Source organism: Puccinia triticina, chromosome 1A (genome assembly GCF_026914185.1).
Source record: "Puccinia triticina chromosome 1A, complete sequence".
Classification (NCBI taxonomy): Eukaryota; Fungi; Basidiomycota; class Pucciniomycetes; order Pucciniales; family Pucciniaceae; genus Puccinia; species Puccinia triticina.
In genome coordinates, this window is record NC_070558.1 from 7073324 (window position 1) to 7095811 (window position 22488).

Consider the following 22488-nt stretch of genomic DNA (forward strand, 5'->3'; position numbering starts at 1 on the left):
CAATGGCCATCCCTATAACAAACAAATTGAAGTAACATCTCCCCCAGTTCACCTAATCATATTCAGGGGCATACCTGGTCCAAGAACAGCCCTCTCATCCCAGGTTTACATTTTTATTCAATGCAAAACTTCTACAATATTTAATGCTGTGAGGTGTAGATGAGGTCCTAATCCTGTGCCTTGGAGCAATTCTCCCAATGCTCAATCCGGAGCCGGCTGCTGATTTGTGTGGTTGGGTCAGTTATCACGTACATTCAGGGGTTAGTCTATACTCTCCATAACAACTTGGTTGTGGGCCAATTGCACTTCTGGCAAACAATATTCTTGGGATACAGCCAATTTTGCAATCAACAGGAGTATACATTAATTAGGGAACTGGTCAGACAGATCAGTTCACACTCTTGTACCCAACTCTTCCATACAATTCTCAACTCCTCTGAATAAAAAAATAGTATTCAAATCTTCACTCATAATTATCCCTGAATTAGACCCCGGTGTAGTTACCAAGTTACTATCACACCGCACAGAAGAATATATTTTTCAGAATTTTGGTTGCAAAATTCCTGACCCTCTTGGACCTTGCAACAACGCATGCCTGAAATGTGGAGCACTCCACTGGGTATTAGAAGAAAACATTTCCAATTTTTGAAGTCCCTAGAATAACTTACAAAAAGTGTACTCATTGTAAAAATATTCAGCACAACTGTTCTTGTAGTTTGCCATACATTTTATTAATGTGACAGCTATTATGTTTCTGATCAGGTATATAACTGTGGTTCAAGGGTCAAGAAATTGTAGCAGTAAGTCATTCCGTGCGTCAATGCTGCAAAGGTTCCAGGTTTTGTGAACATTACATAACTGGTTTTCCTTTGAGTATATGTTGAGTTCAGTCTAAGTTCTTGCGGCGCCGCCGCAATTTCCCTAGTATAGACCCCGGAAGCGGTCTTTCAAGCCGCCTCATGTGGGCTCCAGCCAAACTTTAAAAAAAGATCCGTGTACACAAGGAGTTATTTAAATTTCTCTATTCTGCCATCACCAATTTTGCTTTTTAAACACCTGTACAGCATTGATATGGGTTTAAAGGTGTCACTACACATATTTTTGTTGATGCATTGAGCCAGGGTAGCTGTAGGTAGGGGCTGTAACGTTTGGATACGTACATGAGGCGGCTTGAAAACCCCCTTCCGGGCTCCTCTAGTATCTTAAGAAAAATGAAGCTAAAAAATCAAAAACATCTTGATATGTAAATTCTTAAATATTGTATAAGAACCCTGTGAAGGGGTGAATCTGACGATAAGAATCATGTCGCCTTGATCAGCTCAGGCACGCTCGGTATTGGTCCAACTCTCGGTGTTTGATTACTAACCTGACAATAAGAATCACGTCGCCTTGATCAGCTCAGGCACGCTCGGTATCGGTCCAACTCTTGGTGAAGAAAGAGTAGAACCGGTACCGGGCGAGCTGACTATACTACAACTGGTTCGGGCGCAGCCGCAGTACAAGTGGGAACGTGCGGATGAAACTACATGAGAGCATCCGCATCGGTTGCGTTAAACCCCGCGCTAAGCCAGATTTAGCAACAGAAACACCACACCGGTGTCGGCAAGTCCCCCGCTATCGTCAAATATTTTGGCTTTCGTCGATAAAGGTCGCCAAATCTGGCAACACTTGGAGCATTTCCACCGCGGGCCCTAAATCGGGGCCCTAGTTGGAAATTTCAGGAGCTTACCGCCTCAACCCAACCCACCGCAGGCGCTATTTGCGTCGAAAATTTACGGCCGTCCCTAAATATCGACCTCGAGTCCCTACATGTAGGGACTCCGAGGGACTCACTAGGGACTCATCCATCCCCACCTCAACTCCCTTTCACACACCAAACTCCTTGTGAAACTACAGCTCACACCCCCGAATGTACAATTCCTTCACATGATGGCCAAGGCAGGCTGGCCATCAAGAGGTACTCCCCTCAATGGCCCGTTTGTTCCGGTCATCGAGAGGAGTACATTCTCCCCTCGATGGCCGGTTCCTTCCGGTCATCAAGAGGAGTACATACTCCCTTTGATGGCCGGTTCCTCCGGTCATCAAGAGGAGTACATACTCCCCTTGATGTCCGGTTCTTTTCGGTCATCAAGAGGATACTCCCCATGATGACCGGAACAAACTGGTCTGTTCTGATCATCGAGGGGAGTTGGCCGGTTCGTTCCAATTATCGAGGGGAGTATATACTCCCCACAATGACCGGAACAACCCGGATTGTTCCGACCTCATTGAGGGAGGTACATATTTACTCCCCTCAATGGCTGGTTCGTTCCAGTTATCAAGAGGGGTATATACTCCCCACGATGACCGGAACAACCCGCTTTGTTCTGATCATCAACAAGAGAACTCCCTTCAATAACCAGGTGGATTTGACGGGGGAGTGGACCGGGGGCGACGCATGCCTTTCATGACTTTTTACAGACTCTTGCGGTGTATGCCGCAGCAGTTTGGGGCGCTAAAACTGGCTGCGCACTGCCAGAGATCAAATTTTAGCGCCCCGAAAATACCGCCCGCGGTGGAAATGCTCTTATCGACGAAGTTATAGCTGCGCATCCCTCCCCCAGCCAGCTCCGCATTGCTCCAACTTCGCCCCGGGAAGGACATACAGCTCTTGATGACCGGTTAACGGTTCATCGAGAGGACATACAACCTCTCGATAACCGGTCAGACCGGTCATCAAGAGGACTCGACACTACATAATCAAGCCTGGCTCAACCCTCTCAATGACCGGTACAAACAAATCATCGAGAGCACTCAAGCTGTTTGATGACCGGTCTGACCGGTCATTGAGAGGACATACAACTTCTCGATGACCGGTTAGACCGGTCATCGAGAGGACTCAAGGCTACATAGTCAAGCCTCTTGATGAACGGTCTGACTGGTCATTGAGTAGACTCAACCCTCTCAATGAACGGTCTAACCGGTCATCAAGAAGTTGTATGTCCTCTCGATGACCGGTCAGACCGGTCATCAAACAGCTTGAGTGCTCTCAATGATTGGTTTGTACCGGTCATTGAGAGGGTTGAGTCCACTCAATGACCAGTCAGAGCGTTCATCAAGAGGACATAAAACCTCTCGATGACCGGTACAAACCAGTCATCAAGAGGGATCAACCCTTGTGATGAGTATTTTCCACTGTTTTGTACGCGAACCTGAATGTAGCCTAAACAAAGATTACCAATTTAATTTGGTTGTGGATTTGCAACAACAGCAAAAAAAAGTGCAACAAAAAAAAAGCAACCGACATGCCGAGTTGCAGCAAGTAGCCTCCCCGGGAAGCGGGTACTTTAACTGCTGGAACGGACCAGTCATCGAGGCTCAATGACCGGAACCACTTGGCCATTGAGGGGACTTGTGTGTTACCCCTCCCCGTGGCCGGTTGTACCGCTTGGCGCTCATCTACATATGTGTCAGCATGTATCGGCAATCACGCTTGATGGCTGGGTAGCTGGTCCATACCGGTCATCAAGGCTGAAGAACTCTTGATGCCGGGTGTGTATAATCTACTTTCTCGTACATCTGGCCATCAAAAGGAGTGTGAAATGTCCTTTCAATGGCCGGCGCTTGTACAGGTCATCAAGAGCAACACACTACTCAATAGCCGGCCATCAAGAGGGGGTACACTCTCCCATCAATGGCCCGGCTATTCCAGTCATTGAGGGGAGTGTGAACCTTGTCTTGATCATTGTCAGGTACACACTCCCTTCGCGACCTGCCATCCAGCCGTCAAGAACAACTCACCAACCAAGCCGTCGATGGCCGACCCCGACCGGTGATTGAGAAGGGATCAAACTACTCCCCTCAATGGACATTTTGTCCCGGCCATTCTGGTCCGTTCCAGTATGACCAATACCCGCGCCGGCGATTGGTATTGGTCATACTGGATGAGATCCGCCCGCGGCTGGGTGGGAGGATATGTACTTGACCTTTTTTTTTTGTGTGTACATAACCATGGTGATTCTACCAAAGCAGAATTGCTTAGGCTAGATTCATCTCCCCGTTTTGTACCAGCCATCAAGTGTGATTCCCCTCAATGACCAGTTTGTACCGGTCATCGAGTAGACTCAAGCTGGCTGCTCGATGAGCGGTTTGTACCGGTTATCAAGGGTACATACAAACTTGTACCGGTCATCAAGAGTACATACAAACCTCGATGACCGGTGATGGGTTTTGATAGCGCAGTCAGGCGAGTTTGCCGTTTGATTTGGCTCAACCGGTGTGGAGTGCCCTCCGCATTGCTAAATTTGGCTCTTAGCGAGCAGTAATTTAGCTTAGCTTTTAGCTGAACCAATGCGGATGCTCTAACTATATACAGATGAAATATATAGTTATGTAACCTTGATGTTTGTCTAAGTTTGTAACCTCTCAGCTCCTAACATATTGTTTAGAATTGGTACCTGAGTTTGTATTCACACCGAGTTTTATAGCGCATTGGGCCAAATCTAACTTAACACAAGTCCCCCCTGGTGGGAGGCTCGCTGTGGCTGGCCGCAAAGCGGCCCCTCCCGCAGGGAGGGACTTGCGCGTAATGTCAAAATTTTGGCTGGGAAAGAAATCACAAATGGCTGGAGGGAAAATATTAAGCCTCAGCCAGCCTCCCCCTCAGGTCCTGTGGACCTGCCCCAGAGCCAAAAGATACTTCTGGACCTCAGCTTTCATTTGGCACAGGTCTCATCTCCTCAATCCAAACCATTTGCACTGTACTAATGGTTTAAAAATAAAAAAACATGAAGAAATGTAAACTAAGGATGCGCAACCATCATGCCTGGTGGATCCTGGATCCGCAAACCCGCAGATCCTACACATGTAGTGTTGCATTTTGTTGCATATAGGAAACTCAATTGTGCATATTTTCAGAAAATCCAAAAATGGATCTTCAGAGCAATGTAATATCCTTCAGGGTTCCTTTGACCTTCAAAACGGATTCCTTCAATCAGTTTTGGAGCTTTTTGCTCAAAATTTTGGGTGAGGGTGCGCATCAGCACTGCCAATGAAACTGTCTATTCAGTTTTGTTTGTACATATTTTGCTGATTTTTAAATAATTATTTAGTGGTTTTGGGGTTGAATATCCTTCCTTTCCCTGCCAGACTTCAGACATTAGGCGTAAGCCTCTCCTGCGGAGAGCCCTCCGGGCGGGGTCCCCCGGACCCTCCGTTCGAGAGGCTTAGTTAAGCTAGGGGCCGAATCAAGTCGATCTTGTATTCTTGTAAGTACATATTTGTTTTTTGTGCTTTGATAGTCCGTCGTCTTACTTCTGCTCGCACCCAAGACCCAGGACGTGCTCCGGATCCACGTTTCGTGACCAAAAGCTCTGAGAAAGCCTTGTACCTGGCCCTGCAAATTTAAAATGATTTCATTGAGCAGGCAACCTTGGAAATGTAAACGGGACGGGACTGACATGACACGTTGGTTGACGCGACCTTGCGACCTCCCCTCCTCAATTGGCCTCCGCCCTTAAAGCCCACTTGATGCGCAAACTAGCGCCAACTTCGCCTCCAAACTGGCAGAATGGCCCAACTCATCATTCGACAATAGTCGAACCGTCAAACACTCCTTCATTGCCAACTCTGCGATCATCCCCAGCCGTCCGTGGTTCGAGCCGTCGTCAGTCCTTCCATCAACCGTCCTGCACCTGCTTCCAGAACATGAACCTCTACATCCCTACACGCTTCCTACTCCTCGTGGCGCTGATGGCCGGCTTCTCGGCTGTGGATATCATGATGTGCCCGGATTGTCAGGTGGACGTCGACCCTCACCCCATTCCCGGACTTCGCTACTGTTCGGCGAGAATAATGTGTCAGTTCGACTCGCCAAACCACTCCCACGGCACTTGTGGCGCGGAGTTAGTGATGGGGACCAGGGTATACGCCTGTTCCGCTTGCCGCAAACTTGTTGGAGAGCGCGGAGGATCCTGCGGCGTTTCACACGATGCCATATGTGATGGGAGCGATCCGCCACGGCGGCCCACACTGTCCAGTGGTTCCACTGCCATCTCCAATTGACCCCCCCGTCCCCATCCTGGATGGGTTCAAAGCAAGACTCGGCCAAAACCACACTTGCCATCATTCAGTACCGTACATTCAGAGCTCAAACAATTGAATTATTGCACATTAAACATGGAGTTAGTCAAGAACTTAAGCAGTTAGATAGCTAGCAATAGTCAACCATGTAAATGTATCTAAACAGATACTTCAAAATACTCAAATAGTGCAAACACCATTTTTTATGTCTGGGAACTGTGACCAATTGGCTTGGGCTGGGGGAAAATCACATCAAAGTCATGCTGCCAGATTCAAAACTACCCAGGAAATAAATATTTAAGCTAATTCAGCAAGTGCATTTTTATGCTTTAGCTGTTCAGCCGTTGCAGGAATTTTAGTGTGTCAACCAACTCTTGTGGGGAGTATTTGTGGATATACAGTAGATATGCATTTGATTTCCATCTACTAATTGCACAGATTTCTTTGGGTGAGACACCAAGGGCAAAGTGTAAGGATGCACATCCAACACAGAAGGAGTGGCCAGTGAATCCTGGGAAGCCTCTGAGCTGCAGTTGATCTCATCTCCCTATATCCTGCACAAGCTCTTGGATAAACATCTAGCCCTTGGCACCATTAGAAGTGTAGGACTTCAAGCATACTTATCCCAGCTTAAAAATCCTCAAAAGCTTCATCCCCTCTGAAGAATCTCTGTGTAAATAAAATAACATTGTAAGCACTGCAACCTCTTCAAGCCTGGATATTTCAACAGATATACCTGGTGCTGGATACATATTGTCTTTTTTGTAAAGCTTGGACAATTTCTCAAAATTTCTGGTTTTGTTGACTGAGGGAAATGTCATATTTTTCATATCCCTCCATATGCTGCATCTTGACAGATGTCAGATAAGGCCCAAGGGCAAATCAACAATGCAACTATTACGCTACGGTTAACGTGTAATACACTAATTTAGCGGCGTTTTTAGAGCCGCTACACTAAAATTTAGTTTAGCACCAGCATATTACATTTAACGCTAACTGCCATCTAGAGAAAAATCGGAAGTTTTTAATTGCTAGAAAGTAGCAATTTGTAGCGTCTGATTGCTACGCTTCAGCTATAGCAATATAATAGTGTTCCTTATTGCTATGCTAATCTAATAAATAATTAGCGGTAATTATTGAATAATTGGCGGTAATTATTGAATAATTGGCGGTAATTATTGAATAATTGGCGGTAATTATTGAATAATTGGCGGTAATTATTGAATAATTGGCGGTAATTATTGAATAATTGGCAGTAATTATCTAATCTGGGAAAAAACTAGACCTCCAGCTCCAGAATCTATAAGCTATTGATGCCCTAATGTTTGGGCTAATTTAAATATTTAGCAGGATGCGCATTAGCCCCATTATTGATGCGCTAATTACTGCGCTAATGTGCGCTAATGTGCGCTAATCTGAATAATTAGCGTTCATCCCGCTAAACTGGCATGTAGCAATGTTTTAGCGGCTGTAGCGGCTTTGGCGCTAAAATACAGCTATTTTTAGCGTTAGCGCCTTCAAAACGCTAAACTACACGGAGGAGGGAAATGGTGTAGCAAGGGTGTTGCTACGCTAAGCGCTATATGTAGCGCTGGACCGCTACCGCTATCACTAACTACCCAGATTATTAGCGCCAAGCACTACACTAATTTTTTAGCGGCACTAATTACATTTAGCGTAATAGTTGCATTGTTGGGCAAATCCACCCCTGGAGCCAACATCCTCAAGTAGGTGGTCTACGAGTTGGGTTAGAGAAAAAAACGAGTTCATATTCTGAACCGGAGTGCCTTCTGTACCCTACCAACTATTAAACTTGTGAAAAGTATGGTCCGAGTGAAGTGGGTATTGAACCCACAACCTCGTGTACTGTGAGAGTCAAACTCACATACTCAGCATTCATGAGTGATGCTCTAACCATTGACACAGCCCGCAAACGGGTGACAAAATTTGAATTTCGTTGCGCTGACAAAATTCAAATGTCACCCCAAGTTCCCACCCCCGCCCAGTCGTCAGCTGGCTGGCATTTTGTCACCTGCCATTGCAAATCAATGGCAGGTGCAAGTGCACCTCTGGATGGCCGTTACACCGGCCACACAGGGCACACACAGAGCAAGCTCTCTCGATGACCGGGACTGACCGGCCATCAAGAGGACATGCACACATTCTCAATGGCTGGTAGTAGTACCGGCCAACATGAGCAAAAAGCATGCCTCTTGATGACCGGTACTGACCAATCATCAAGAGCAAAGAAATCCTCTCAATGACCGGTACTGACCGGTTATTGAGAGCAGTACCGGTCATCAAGAGCCACGTACTACACTCTCAACGGCTGGTACTGACCGGCAATTGAGAGGACAACGCACTCTTGATGGCTAGTGCAGGTCATCAAGAGCAAAGCTGCCCTCTTGATGACCGGTACTGACCGGGCATCAAGAGGGTATACATAGATCGCTCTTGATGGCAGAAAAGCAGCCCTCCCAATGACCATTACTGACTGGGTACCGGTGGGTTGCTTTGCTATCCTCTTGATGACCAGCACCAAGAAGTGGTTTGCTCTTGTCGACCTGTACTGGCTATCAAGAGTGTGTATATGTCCTCTTGATGGCCGATCAGTACCGGTCATTGATGTGTTGCTGTCAATGACTGTCACCAGCCATCAAGAGTGCGCGCATCTCCTCTTGATGACCGGTTAGTACCAGCCATCAAAAGTGTAGTACATTGCTCTTGATGACCGGTCGGTACCGGTCATTGAGAGGATTGCTTTGCTCTCAATGATTGGTCAGTACCAGTCATTGAGAGGGCAGCTTTTCTCTTGATGACCGGCACCAGCCATCAACAGTGCGTACATGTCCTCTTGATGGCCGGTCAGTACCAGCCGTCAAGAGTGTAGTACGTTTCTCCCAATGACCAGTACTCCTCTCGAGATGACCAGTTATATCCTCTTGATGCCCGGTCAGTACCGGTCATCAAGAGGGCAGCTTTGCTCTTGATGACCTGCACTAGCCATCAAGAGTGTGTTGTCCTCTCAATGGCCGGTCAGTACCAGCAGTTGAGAGTGTAGTACGTGGCTCTTGATGACCGGTACTGCTCTCAATAACCGGTCAGTACCGGTCATTGAGAGGATTTCTGTGCTCTTGATGATTGGTCAATACCGGTCATCAAGAGGCATGCTGTTTGCTCTTGTTGGCCGGTACTACTACCAGCCATTGAGAATGTGTGCATGTCCTCTTGATGGCCGGTCAGTCCCGGTCATCAAGAGAGCTTGCTCTGTGTGTGCCCTGTGTGGCCGGTGTAACGGCCATCCAGAGGTGCACTTGCACCTGCCATTGATTTGCAATGGCAGGTGACGAAATGCCAGCCAGCTGACGACTGGGCGGGGGTGGGAACTTGGGGTGACATTTGAATTTTGTCAGCGCGACGAAATTCAAATTTTGTCACCTGTTTGCGGGCTGTGTGAGCTAAGTACACATTGCATAGAAATGAGTTTGAGGTGATGACACACATAATATGCGAGAGGTTGCAAACTAAGTGCATTTAACATTGGCATTGTGGTACGCTGCAACTGAGCAGACAATCTACTCTCAATACCAACCAGTGCCCATGACCATTGGCTGCTGCCCTCTGCCAGTATGGGGGCCAGGGAGGGGCCCACAGAGGGCTGGGTTGTCATCCCAGGTAGAAGTAAATCTCAAAGTTTCATTTAAAGCTGGGTGATGATTTTTTTATGCATGTGCTTGAACAACCTTAAATGCAAGGTTTGCCTAAAGTTTGGTGCCAACTGTGATTTTAGGTTAAGTGCATAAAAAAACCAGAATTTTTGAAAAAAAAAATCCAAGCATTCTAGAAAAGACAATACATATCTTGTGCTTGGCTAAAAATTCAGAATACATGTGCTATGGATTTATAAATGACACCTGCCTCAATGCATCAATCAAACTATGAGAGGGTCCGTGAACTAATGATCCAAACAGCTCCCCCAGTTGTCAACCTTTACTTGGCAAAATCTAAAAAGTTTAGGGCAACTAAAAGATTGTTTATTCCTAGTTAAAGCTTTGTATTTACAATCATAGAAATGAAGTTTGATAATGATCTGAGTGGGAAGATTGATCCGGGCATGTACCTAAAAGCAGGACAGGAGATGCCCGGGGACTGATTCTGGTTTGATGGGAGTGAAAGGAGTTGGATGCAGGCTAGCACCGCCTTCATGCGTTACAGGATGTTCTGTTTAGTCCTGCACTCCGGTCGGCCATGCGACGTGCATCAGTCTCTTTATCTGATGGGTCTGTTTGCTTGGTGTCTTCCCACTTACGGGTTTTAGCCAAGTTACTGGAGTAACTTTGTTTTCTCTTGTCTGTACGGTTCTATACGCTCCTGTACTGTTTGTTTAAGCAGGGAGTTCCAACATTAGTTCTCTGCGTTCTGTTGTCTGTTTTTATGTCTGTGCTTATGCGTAACCAGTGCCTCCGACGATAGTTGTGAGAGCAGGTCTTTCTGGGTTTTGGATCCGAGTCGTTCCGCAAGAGGTCTACAAATGAACACGATAAAGTCAGCCTTAACATTAAGTCTGCTTTTTGCTCCTCTCGGGATGTACAAGGTTCTGGTCTGTGTTTGCGCTTGTCTGTGGGCTGTGACCATTAAGGTTCTCGCTTGCTCGGCATCTGCGGTCGACGAAGCGATACACAACAGTTAGCTTTGCCGTGGTTAGGGTTTGGTCTGGACTGCAAAAGGGGTCTAACCTTTTATGGCAGCTGGGCTTGCGCCTTGGTCTAGCCGCGCGAGCTTCCTTGGAGGTTGCTGCGGGTTTGGGTCTGGTTCTGGTTTCCTGCAGCCTTGCATACTTCGAGTCGCAAGATTCAAAGTAGCTTCTGAGATTTGGATCACTCCTATCTGGGCAAGTGAGCGGCGAATGACTGAGCGGTTGGTGAGGAAATCGGCCGCGTTGGCGGTTGTTTTCACGTAATGAAGCTTGATGATGTTGGCCAATATCAGTTCCCGGACAAACTGGAGTCGAATGTTCATATGTTTAGTTCGGAAGCTGTTTTGAGAGGTCTCGCTGTTTGCGAGATCAATTGCGCCTTTATTGTCAACGGCTACAGTGATTTCTTCAACGGTCTTCTGCAGCTCGATCTCCTTGATGAGGCTTGCGAACCAGGCCAGGTCCCTACCAAGGTCAGATAGCGCCTTGTATTCCGCCTCCGCCGTGGATAGAGAGACCGTTGGCTGCTTACTTGACTTCCAGTTGAGCAAGTGAGAGCCAGCTGTCACGACAAAGCCAGTAGTCGACCTCCTTGTGTCGGGGCAGTTTCCCCAATCAGCGTCGGAGAAGGCGTTGAGGTTGATTGACGGTGATTTCTTGAAGGTTAGGCCTACGTGCTTGGTTCCCGATAGGTATCGGAATACTTGGATGGCGGCCTGGTAGTGCTTGATTCCTGGAGTTTCCAGGTACTGAGAGAGTTGGCTGACTGCCAGGGAAATATCTGGTCTTGTGAGTATGCTAAGGTAATTCAGTGAACCAACAAGTGCGCAATAGTTAACTCTGAGTTTCTTGAGGGAGTCGATTTCAAGTTGTGTTGCTTTCGTGAGGCGTTCTCTTGGATTGAGGGGGCACAATGCCGGGTGCTTCTTGTCGAGTCCAAACTCTGCTAGTTTGCGTTCGAAATATTGCGTCTGATTGATCTGGAGTCCGTCCTTGAAACGATGAAGGTTCATCCCCAGGAGGAATTCCGCATTGCCTGGGTATTTTATCTCAAATTCCTTCTCCATCTGCGCTCTGAACACCTCGGGCTTGTGGCTGATGATCACTATGTCGTCCACGTGGGCGAATAGCCAGGTTGCCGGGTTATGAGGCGTTTCGCGTTGCCAGAACACGCATGGATCAGAGATAGAAATTTGGAAGTCTAGCGATTTGAGGTATGCGGTGAGGCGCTTGTACCAAACAAGCGGGGCCTGGCGCAGTCCGTAGATGGCCTTCTTCAGGTGCAGAACTGAGTTGGGGGGGCATTAATATCCCTGCGGGGGCAGTAATGTGACTGTATCTTCTAGGGGACATGTGAGGAAAGCGCTTCTTACGTCGAGTTGGTGTATTTTCAATCCGTGGTTGACTGCGAATGAGATTAGAAGCCACAGTGAGGCTGCTTTGCCTGTTGGAGCGTAAATCACATTGAAATTTCTTCCGTGTATTTGCCGGAAGCCTTGCGCACAGATTCGGGCCTTGAATTCAATGACCTCGTTCGAAGCACCGAGTTTCCGTCTGTATGCCCAGGTCAACGGGATGGGCTCATCCAATGCAAGCCTCTGACGGACTACCCAAACCTGGTGATTCAGCATATTTTTGATTTCCTTCTGCTCTGCCTCGGTCCAGCTGCGTCGGTCTGTTCATGGCCTGGTTGTGGTTCTTCGGATTGACTTCTCTCTTGATCAGGAAAGCTTGGCGAGAGCGCTTTCCGTGAATTATGTTTGAGGCATTGATTCCGCTGGATATTTCTTTTGGTGGGGGAGCGGTTCTCCAGGCGTACCTTTGGGTATGAAGCTGAGGTTGTTCATGTGCTCTTTGAGGAACAGGAGATTTGTCGGGTGGGGATTGGCTTGGGGGACTGGGCGAGCGGATGGTCTGGATAATACTGGATATTTCCTGTTCTTCTTCTTCTAGCTTGCTAGCGCCGCGAGCCGCCTTGCGTTCTTCATGTAGAGATTCCTCTTCGCTGAATGGTAAGGGATCTTGCGAGTTGAAGCTGGGTAATTTGTCCAAATTCAGAAGTAGATGGCTCTTGTTTAGCGCCGGGCAGTCGGGAAAATGAGCTTCATCAAAGTGCACGTGTTTGGCCGTGACGATGACTTTATCTTTGAGCCTGTAAACCCTGTATGGAAAGTAATTGTTTTCCTAGCCCAGGAAAACTCCCTCCCATGCGATTGAAGAGAATTTGGTATCTCTCTTCTGCTTCGGCTTGACGATCCAGGCTTGGCAGCCGAATGGGCGGAAGAAGGCGATGTTAGGCTTTGCCTTAAACATAAGTTCTAAGGGCGATGCCTTGCTCCTTGCCAAGGAAGGGAGACAGTTCGTCGTGGATGTTGCGGTCTTTACCGCCTCAGCCCACCATTCTGGAGCCAAGTTGGCTTGCATCATGAGACAGCGCGTCATATTGATGATTGTGCGGTTAGCACGCTTGGCCATGCCGTTGTTTTGAGGGGTGTAGGCGGGAGCAACGTTATGTTGAATTCCCTCTGACTGAAGTTGTTCTCCCAGCGTGCCGTTCACAAATTCTCCGCCGCCGTCCGATATGAGTTTCTTCATTTGGAAGCCGGTTTGCTTCTCAAAGAATACCTTAAAGTCGAGTATGGCCTTGGATGCCTGGCTCTTCTCTTTTAGGATTGCGGTATGTATGTACCCTGTGAATTGGTCCACTAGGGTGAGGAAATATCGAGCTCCTGTAGAGACTGTAAAATGAAGATGTGTCTGGTGAGAGTTGAACTCACGACCTCAGCTATGCTGAGACACATACTAGAGTGCTGCCTTTACCAACTAGGCTACAGACGCTTGTGACTTCCAGCTGGGTGGTTGGTTGGTAGTGCTCATGGGTCGATCCAACAGCCCTCCATACTGTGGTGATACATCATGGTAGCAGACTAACAGACAACTCAACAGCTCCTCCATTCGTTGGGGGGGATATAGGTCCGACCAGGTCGCAGTGGATGATGGAGAGTGGGGTGTCCGTCGTTTTGAAAGTACCTTTGCACAGAAGCCGGGTTAGCTTGCCTTTCATGCAGGCTGTGCATGAGTGGGTCTTAGTAAGGTCTAGGTTGTCTGGTACAGCTTGTGCAATTCGACCGGAGCTGGCGTGACCTAGCCGGTTATGCCACTTTTGAAAATCAGAGAGTTGAGGCGCAGCGACTGTGGCCATGCCAACTGCCAGATTCGAGGGAGGCGATGCGCCGACGATTTCAAGAAGGTCGTTGTCTGTGTTAACTTGAAAAGCTCTATTGTCGTCCAGTTGCACCTCGAAGACGCCGTTGCGCTCACTGATGAGTGCTTTATGACTCATGAGTTGGACCATCGACACCAGGTTGCGGGTAAGCTTTGGCACAAAGAGAGCATCCGGTAATTGCAGAATCTGTCCGGATGAGAGATGGAGTTGTGCTTTTCCTCGGGCGACTGCCGTGAGCTCGGATTTGCCGCTGCCCGTTGCGATGCTGATTTGGACCGGAGTAGTGTGGCTGAAATATTCCAGTGAGTTGAGCATATGATTGCTCGCTCCCGAGTCAAGGATTGTCGACAAGAGAATGCCCGATTTCGTCGTATTGTAGGTGAAGGACGGCTTAACGATTGACGTGTGGTAGGCCTCTTCCTCCTCATCTTCAGCCTCCTCAGCGGTTGTATGGTAGGATGTGCGCTGTCTCTTTGGTTGGCGTTCTGGCTGGGGCATGAGGGGCTTATCGGCCGGGCGAGAAGTCGGGTGTATGGTCCAACAGTCCGCTTCAACATGCGAAGTGGCTTTTGGGTTGTGCTTTCCGTGACTGCACCTGATGACACCTACTCCAGAGCCGCCAGGGTGACCTCCTTGTCTTCTTGGCTTTCGGGTGGGTCCGGTGGCGAGAGCTGTGGAGGTTGGTTCAGGATCATCTACAAATTTGCGCTTTGTTGCCGTCTCGTGGCGCCCAATGTCTCGTAGCTTCGCAATGATTTCTTTTGGTTTGGCTAAGGCTTTGAGATCTGCAAACAAGGCTTGCATGAGCATGGGGCGTCGCTTGGTGATCTTTCCAACAATCCTGCATCTGACTAGAACTTCTGGTACTTTAAGGCCTAATGAGCTGTATTCCGCTAGGCTTTCTTCCATTTTGATTATGTAGGAGTTTAAATCTTTGTTGTACTGGATGTCGAGCCACTTGTTCCATACCTGGAACACAGAAAGGAGTGATTTGGATGCGTAAATAGTCTTGATATCTGTCCAAATAGCGAACGGGTCCTGTTCATTCTTGTTGTTGATGACGCTGGTGAAGATAGCGTTAGATATAGCCTCACTGAGAATGCTACACGTCCTGAGCGCTCCCTGCAGCTCATTTTCATCGGGTTCTTCTGGCAGTGGTTCCTCAATGTATGTTTTGAGATGACAAGGGCAAAGGTGCATTTTGATCTTCCTTTCCCAGAGTGGGAAGTTTGATCCATCAAACTTCGGGACGTTGACGTGGTCCTTGTCCGGGCTGTAAGCGTTGCTTTTGGCCGGGATGGGAGTTCGTTCGACACCTTGGCTTGGAGCTTGATTGCGGGTATTAGCCATCCTGGCCTGCCTTCAGTTGCTTGTTGAGGTGGTCTATTCAAGCGTGATCGAGACTGTAAATCTAAAAAGTTTAGGGCAACTAAAAGATTGTTTATTGCTAGTTAGAGCTTTGTATTTACAATCATAGAAATGAAGTTTGATAATGATCTGAGTGGGAAGATTGATCTGGGCATGTACCTAAAAGCAGGACAGGAGATGCCCGGGGACTGATTCTGGTTTGATGGGAGTGAAAGGAGTTGGATGCAGGCTAGCACCGCCTCCGTGTGTTACGGGATGTTCTGTTTAGTCCTGCACTCCGGTCGGCCATGCGACGTGCATCAGTCTCTTTATCTGATGGGTCTGTTTGCCTGGTGTCTTCCCACTTACGGGTTTTAGCCAAGTTACTGGAGTAACTTTGTTTTCTCTTGTCTGTACGGTTCTATACGCTCCTGTACTGTTTGTTTAAGCACGGAGTTCCAACATTAGTTCTCTGCGTTCTGTTGTCTGTTTTTATTTCTGTGCTTACGCGTAACCAGTGCCTCCAACAATAGTTGTGAGAGCAGGTCTTTCTGGGTTTTGGATCCGAGTCGTTCCGCAAGAGGTCTACAAATGAACACGATAAAGTCAGCCTTAACATTAAGTCTGCTTTTCGCTCCTCTCGGGACGTACAAGGTTCTGGTCTGTGTTTGCGCTTGTCTGTGGGCTGTGACCATTAAGGTTCTCGCTTGCTTGGCATCTGCGGTCGACAAAGCAATACACAACAGTTAGCTTTGCTGTGGTTAGGGTTTGGTATGGACTGCAAAAGGGGTCTAACCTTTTATGGCAGCTGGGCTTGCGCCTTGGTCTAGCCGCGCGAGCTTCCTTGGAGGTTGCTGTGGGTTTGGGTCTGGTTCTGGTTTCCTACAAAATCCAAGGACATGGCTGACTCCAAGTGCAAGCAACTGCTCATTCCGGGCCAAATCACTCCAAGGAGACATGAATGCACAGGGTTGGATTTCTGTCAATACCCTTCAGCAACTAGTCGGCCAGTTGAAAGACTTGTTGCCCACAATTAGCTCTCTAATGAAAGAAAATGTTGCCCATTGCACCCAGTTCCCCCGCAATGCTAACCCCCTTAACTTGAAGAGACTTTGAAATGAAGATGTGTCTGGTGAGAGTCAAACTAACAACCTCAGCTATGCTGAGACACATACTAGAGTGCTGCCTTTAGCAAATAGGCTACAGACACTTGTGGCTGCCAGCTGGTTGGTTGGTTGGTAGTGCTCATGGGCTGATCCAACAGCCTGTCATACTGGTGATACATCATGGTAGCAGACTAATGGACAACTCAACAAAACTAGCTTGCAATTATGCTACATAGTATATTAGGGGGGTTCACAATAGGATTTTAATAAAATTTTAAAGCTCATTTTAAGGCCTTTGTGAGCAATGTTTTAGAAATGTTTTAAGCTGTCCACATTTGGGTGTTCCTTGGCAATCAGAACAACTTCTACATTTTCCAAAAATTTGTTCACAAAGGCCTTAAAATGGGCTCTAAAGTTTTATTAAAATCCTATTGTGAACCCCCCTATTGGATACTATCACTCCTTCACAATCCCATCACTGCTTTCTGTCTCCCTCATTGCTTCTTGCCCAATCACACATCCATGTTGTTCCTTTGTTTCTTCCATTTGCCAATTCCAACACATAGTAGTTAACTCCATCTCCACACAAGACCCAGAGTCAGACCCAATTTGCATTTTGAACACAGTCTCAAAAATGCTGTCAAGGAAGAGCACACTCCTCTACCCCTGACACCCTCGTGGGATCCATCTGGCTCTCCGGCTTCTCCCACCCAAACATCACCAGCAGCACCAATCTGCTCAACCACCCCCAACCTGTCAAATCCGGCTTCGCTCTCCCCCCCGCCCGCAGGAACAGCCAGCTCCACTGGACTGGCCCTGCATAAGCTCATATAATCAATGATCCTGATCTCCGGCCTTTTCTCATATGCCTAGAGATGCTTATCCCTCTAGGCTACGGACCAGTGCATCCACGCCCTGCATTCAAACAGAATGCACCAGTGTGCACAAAAGTTAAACCTTTCTTTTCACTTGCTCAGAATTGAAGCCCACGGAAAATGGCAAATGGCATGCAAACATTTTTCTGCTCTGATAAGATATATTGGCACGCACAAAGAATAAAATCTAGAAAATAGACCAATTTGTTTTCGAAGATATTTCTACCCCAGAACAATAATGGAAGTTAACAAAAGGATGGCACACCTAACTAGATCTGTATCTGAGGGGAAAAGGCCAGGACGAGGTAGGTTGACAGAAGCGGCCATAGATAAAATGATAAGAGTATAGTGAAACTGGAGTTTTCCCAGACATGTGATGGGCAAGGCTGGACACAATCCGACCCGAGATATTATAATGTACGAACGCTGGACAGTGGAGATAGCCCTGGGGCTACATTAATATATGAATGTGACTGGAAAAGAACCTTCAATCTATCTGCCGCATTTGTCCATCCTGACGATAGCGACTGTGAAAAGGCCGACAAGATATTCCTTGACAATGTGCAACCCCGAGGGATAGGTCAGATCTATTTGCATTGTATGGACGGCCGAAGGATGGGGATGAATAACGTACTATCGGGATATCGTCGTTGGTCACGATGCTGTAAATCGTTGTATGGGGTCGTTTGGTGTGCCAAGACATCGCAATCCATTCGTGTCCCCATGTTCGAGCTGTTTCAGATCATTTTGAAAAGCCGAAGAAACAACAAAATTTCATGCCTGGTCAATACAGTTCTCGACCCAAAAGCAAAAACATGAAAGGCACGATCGGATCTTGGTTGGCCGTGGAGCGGAGATTGACAAGATTGAGTCGGCCGGCTCTTGAGATGAGTGTAAGAGGATTTGACCATGAAGAAACAAAACAAACTCCTTCAAGTTTTGACAAAGATGAGATAATTATATTTACCATGGAAATGGGCGACAGGACGGCCCTGTTTGTCTTTAATTGGGCCAGCCAACCCCATCTGATTTCTTTCCCAGATATAATCCTCCGTTAGGACTCCACCTCTCTTTATCTCCCAACGGTCGCTCAACCAAAACCTTGGGTGAAAATCAAAGGAGACCCCATCAGTGGTGCGGTAGGTCTGTTTGTAGCCGCACCATTCCAGTTGAGGCTTTTTCCAACGTATAGTAATAATCCGGCCATCAGCATTGAACGAAGTTCTCTCTTTATATGGTTCGGGGACAAGATGTGAACATGTGACTCACCTTGATGTTGGGTTCAAGCTGTTTTTTTTTTGAAGAAATCCCTCGTCAGTACGACACAAACCATAATTGTCTTAGTTGTTTTCGCAAGCTTACTTCGAGACCGATAGTGAATTCGTGTCGCTGAGGGTTCGTGACGGACATACGAAAAGCCTCTGCCGAAGGCCCATCGAATTGGGTACGGACTTGCAGGGTGTCAGCGCCGTTGGCTTCGCGGACGAAGAAGTCCCGTCTGAGCCATGAGATCTCCCGCTCGAAGATGAAAGTCCTGGTCGCGGTCGAGTTCGTCCGAATGGAAGGGGCAAGAATATCGATGCCAGCCACGAGACCAAGTAGCGAAGGAATGATCGGAAGGACTGCAATGGCCCTTCTCATGCTCAGTCGGTCCAATCCCATCATGTCTTGAGACTTTTGGATTCTTTTCTGCGTCTTTTCTTATTCAGGTCAAGTGAGTGAGAATATTGCAAGCGGTAGAAATGTGCTGGTAACTGGGACAGTCTGGTCAACTTGGACCGCTCTTTTATGTTCTCCGGTCTCGAGTGTCCTGACTCCTGAAACGATTGACTGCGAAAAGGTGGATCTGACGCTGCTCGAGGCCAAGATGTAAAGTCTATCTGGCACATAGGCATGCCAAACAAGCCCTAACGGGCACCGCTTTCTCTTTGAAGGGAGCAAGCTGTGTATTCTCACTTCTACTCGGCCCAATGAGACTCGTATGGGCTTCGGAAACATGAGTGATATGTGCGATGGAAAACTGATGGGAAAGGTTCACTCAGACTGACCTGTTTCGTCAAGGAGTCAAAAGGACCACTCGGGCTGTAAAAGCGAACACCGATGAGCAGTTGATCTGAAACGCCGTTCGGCACTTTAACAATCGACGAGCAACAGCGAGGGTAGAATGACGCACCAAGAACCAAAAATTTACCCCAACATGAAGGGCAGCAAAGTTGAAGCGGACAGAGAGACAACTTCACGTGTTTCCAATAATATTTCAGAGAAACGGAGAAGAATGTACCATCCCTAGGCCTACCTCTGGGGAGTTGGTTAATTTGTTACTATTTGTGTTTGTGTGTGCATCAGGAAAGTTTCCAATTTGCCACCCAAATCAAGTACCAACCTCTCAGTTTCCATTCAATGGTGATTTCACCTTGAGCCTGACCGCCACACCCAAGTAAACGCATAGATGGGGGGTTCCATCAGCTTTGAAATCACCAATCTATATTGCGCATTATGGCTCCATAGCTGTTTTTGTAGGAAAGAGACAGCTCAGAATCAGATCCGATCAGTATACTATGTAAAGATCTATAAACTCTTCTATCGACACAACAAACTGCTTATCATCTTGCATTACTGTATTTTTGGTTTTGGTTGGTCTAAGAGGTGATACATCAAGCAGGCCGATAGAAGCAGGGGGTTGAAGGGGGAGGGGGGAGATCAGGCGGAGATTTTGGGCTTCTTTTCAGCCCGACCGATCTCAGGCACGGAGTTAGTGGAAGGAGCGGTGCTGGGTGCGCCATTAGAAGAGACGACATTGCCTTCGGCGTCCCGTTTGTTTCCAGAGATCGTTGGCGAGTTGGTCTTGTTGTCTTCGCCAGCGGCAGCAGCATCGGCGTGACCGTTGGCCCCCTTTTCGGCGTTCCGATCACGCCCGCCCGAGCGATTACCACCTCGACCCCCTCGCCCTCCGTCTCGGCCACCCCGTCCTCCTCGTCCCCCACGCCCCCCTCGTCCTCCTCTGTCTCCTCCGGATCCCTTCCGGTGTTGGTTGTCCGCCTTCGGCGCAAACGTAGACTTGGCCCTAAGGGCTGCACAATCCAGATGGAACTGTCTGTTCTGTTCATCTGGAAATTATTAAATCGCATTAGTCGATTGACACACAGGTGCCACAGAAGCTTTGAGCAAAGAAGGCCCGGTTCGAAGAAAGGTTGCACCGCTTACCATCCAGACGGGTGAACTTGACTGCGCGGCCTCCAGATCGGACTCCTTTGGCTTGGATTTGCGCGAATTGTTCATCGCTAATCGGTTGGTCAAAACCGACTGTTCCTTTGGCTTTGTCGGTTGGCGTAACATGAACAACGTTGCAAACCAGTTCTCCCTCTGTGAGATTTTCCTAATCAAGTTGGACACATCACGTTAAGAGTTTGTTCCCAAGAAGAATAAAGTTAGGGAGAGTGGCTTACTTTGAAACTGCGGAAGTCAACCCGAGCTTCCTTGAAGTCTTTGGGCGCCTCGCCTTCCAGCTCGAATGCCAGAGCCATGTTGGACCGGTAACTCTTCAATTCTTCGGGATTCTTCAGAGTACCATCGTTATTGACTTCGAGTTTGTTTCCTTCGTATTCGATGGTTTTCGCTTCTTCCTTCTCTTTAGTGGCCTTGCCCGAATTTTTGGACGAAAACGGTCCACCAGCGTATTGTTTCGATCCAGCCGCAATCATCTTGAGTTCTTTGAAGGCATTGAACGTCGAGCTGTTTCCTCCGATAACTCCCGACTTGACTGGGCCAGCTTGGGATGTGGCTTCTCCTGCTTGTCGTTTTCCGGACATCTTCGGTGGGGGTAGCCCTTTTTCGTTGGCTTTCATCGTAACATAATCAATCCTGTGAATCAAAATAAGGTAGATCTTTGAGCAACTTTAAAAAATCAGGAAGAGAAAGAGGTGAGCCCGGGCTTACTTGAACATGATCGAGGAGAGTTCACGTCCCTCAAACTGAGGCTTGTCGCTGTCTTGCTTGAATTGGTGAACGAGCTGTTCCGCGGACTGAGGCTCGGTATATTCAATAAAAACTGAGTTCTTCCACTTTGAGGGGCCATGCGGTTTGTCTTGCTTAGGTCCTTTCACGTTTGTGTTTTCGCGCCTCATTCGCAAGACAGCTACTGGACCCCATTTCTTTGCCCACTGTTCCAGTTGAACCTGCATATTAGCAGGCTCTCCCTTCGCCAAGTCTTCTTCACTCATGAAACCCTTCACATACACACAACGATCGCTAACACCGGCCCGACTAGTTTCTTCTAGCTTCAACAAACGCCGGACGTACAACGTCGGTTTTCCATCGACTTCTTCAGTGACCACGTCTATCAGCTTAGGCGTGGTTGGAGAGGTTTGGATGATCTTAGCCAATTTACTGGTCGGATACTTGGATGAGTGGGCCCTCATGCGTTTGAATGAGGCAACCGTTTGAAGAAGGACCGGTGAACATCCAGGTCCGTAGGCTTCAGCTTTTTGTTTGGCCTCGGCTGAGAGGTTGGGCGCTTTGACCGAATCGAGATGAGGAGTAGTTTGGAGGAACATGAACTTGTCGAATGGCAAATTGGCATCGGAGAAATAAAATTCGACTTGGGAGTAAATAAAGAGCAAATATATTAGCATTTGCAGTGCGGCCCACGTTTGGAAGATTGGGTTGAACGAAAAGATGAGATGACTGACTTTGCCGGATGATTTCAAGCCTCTCCTCTTCACTCACGCCCTCGACACTCTGGCTGGACTGTTCAGGCTGATCGGAATCTTTCGTGCTTGCGGGATCAGCAGCGACAGCATCTGTTGATTGGTCGACTTGCTCTGCGATTTGCGGCTTAGTGGCGATAGGCTGCTCTGGGTCGGCAAGTTTGCCCGCGAGAGGATCAACTGGATGCTCGGTAGTGGCAGTCATGATGGATTCGTCTGCGGTGTTCGGTGCGGCTAGGAGGGAGTAGGGAAGTGCTGGGATGCCGGGATGGAGAGTGGTGGGCAGAAACTTTTGGATGGTCGGGGTGCGGAAGGGCTCGGATCATTTTTGTAGGTTCGACTCTGGGCTAGTGGTTAGGGCTACTCCCAACTGGGCTTGCGCGGATGGACAGGCGAGCAGGTATATGGATATGCAATATGCACTCTCGCGCTCGCATCCGAGCGCGGAGGAACAAAGTGCCTCATTTGCACA

General features: G+C 48.0%; 3 protein-coding genes across 3 annotated transcripts; 1 reads left to right on the forward strand and 2 right to left on the reverse strand.

Moving 5' to 3' along the window:
• Positions 1-5508: 5508 nt before the first annotated feature.
• PtA15_1A767 (uncharacterized protein) lies at positions 5509-6042 on the forward strand (the record flags this gene model as incomplete). Its single annotated transcript, XM_053165828.1, has 1 exon — positions 5509-6042. The coding sequence occupies one exon, from the start codon at positions 5509-5511 to the stop codon at positions 6040-6042; it is 534 nt and encodes a 177-aa protein (XP_053016981.1).
• Positions 6043-17802: 11760 nt separating this feature from the next.
• On the reverse strand, positions 17803-18975 carry PtA15_1A768 (uncharacterized protein; the record flags this gene model as incomplete). The annotated part of the gene is made up of 5 exons (XM_053165829.1): positions 17803-17862; positions 17945-18042; positions 18278-18485; positions 18580-18597; positions 18673-18975. 5 exons carry the CDS (start codon positions 18973-18975, stop codon positions 17803-17805), a joined length of 687 nt encoding a protein of 228 aa, XP_053016982.1.
• Positions 18976-20010: 1035 nt separating this feature from the next.
• On the reverse strand, positions 20011-22221 carry PtA15_1A769 (uncharacterized protein; the record flags this gene model as incomplete). Its single annotated transcript, XM_053165830.1, has 5 exons — positions 20011-20417; positions 20515-20686; positions 20757-21171; positions 21247-21907; positions 21999-22221. 5 exons carry the CDS (start codon positions 22219-22221, stop codon positions 20011-20013), a joined length of 1878 nt encoding a protein of 625 aa, XP_053016983.1.
• Between the last annotated feature and the right edge of the window lie 267 nt (positions 22222-22488).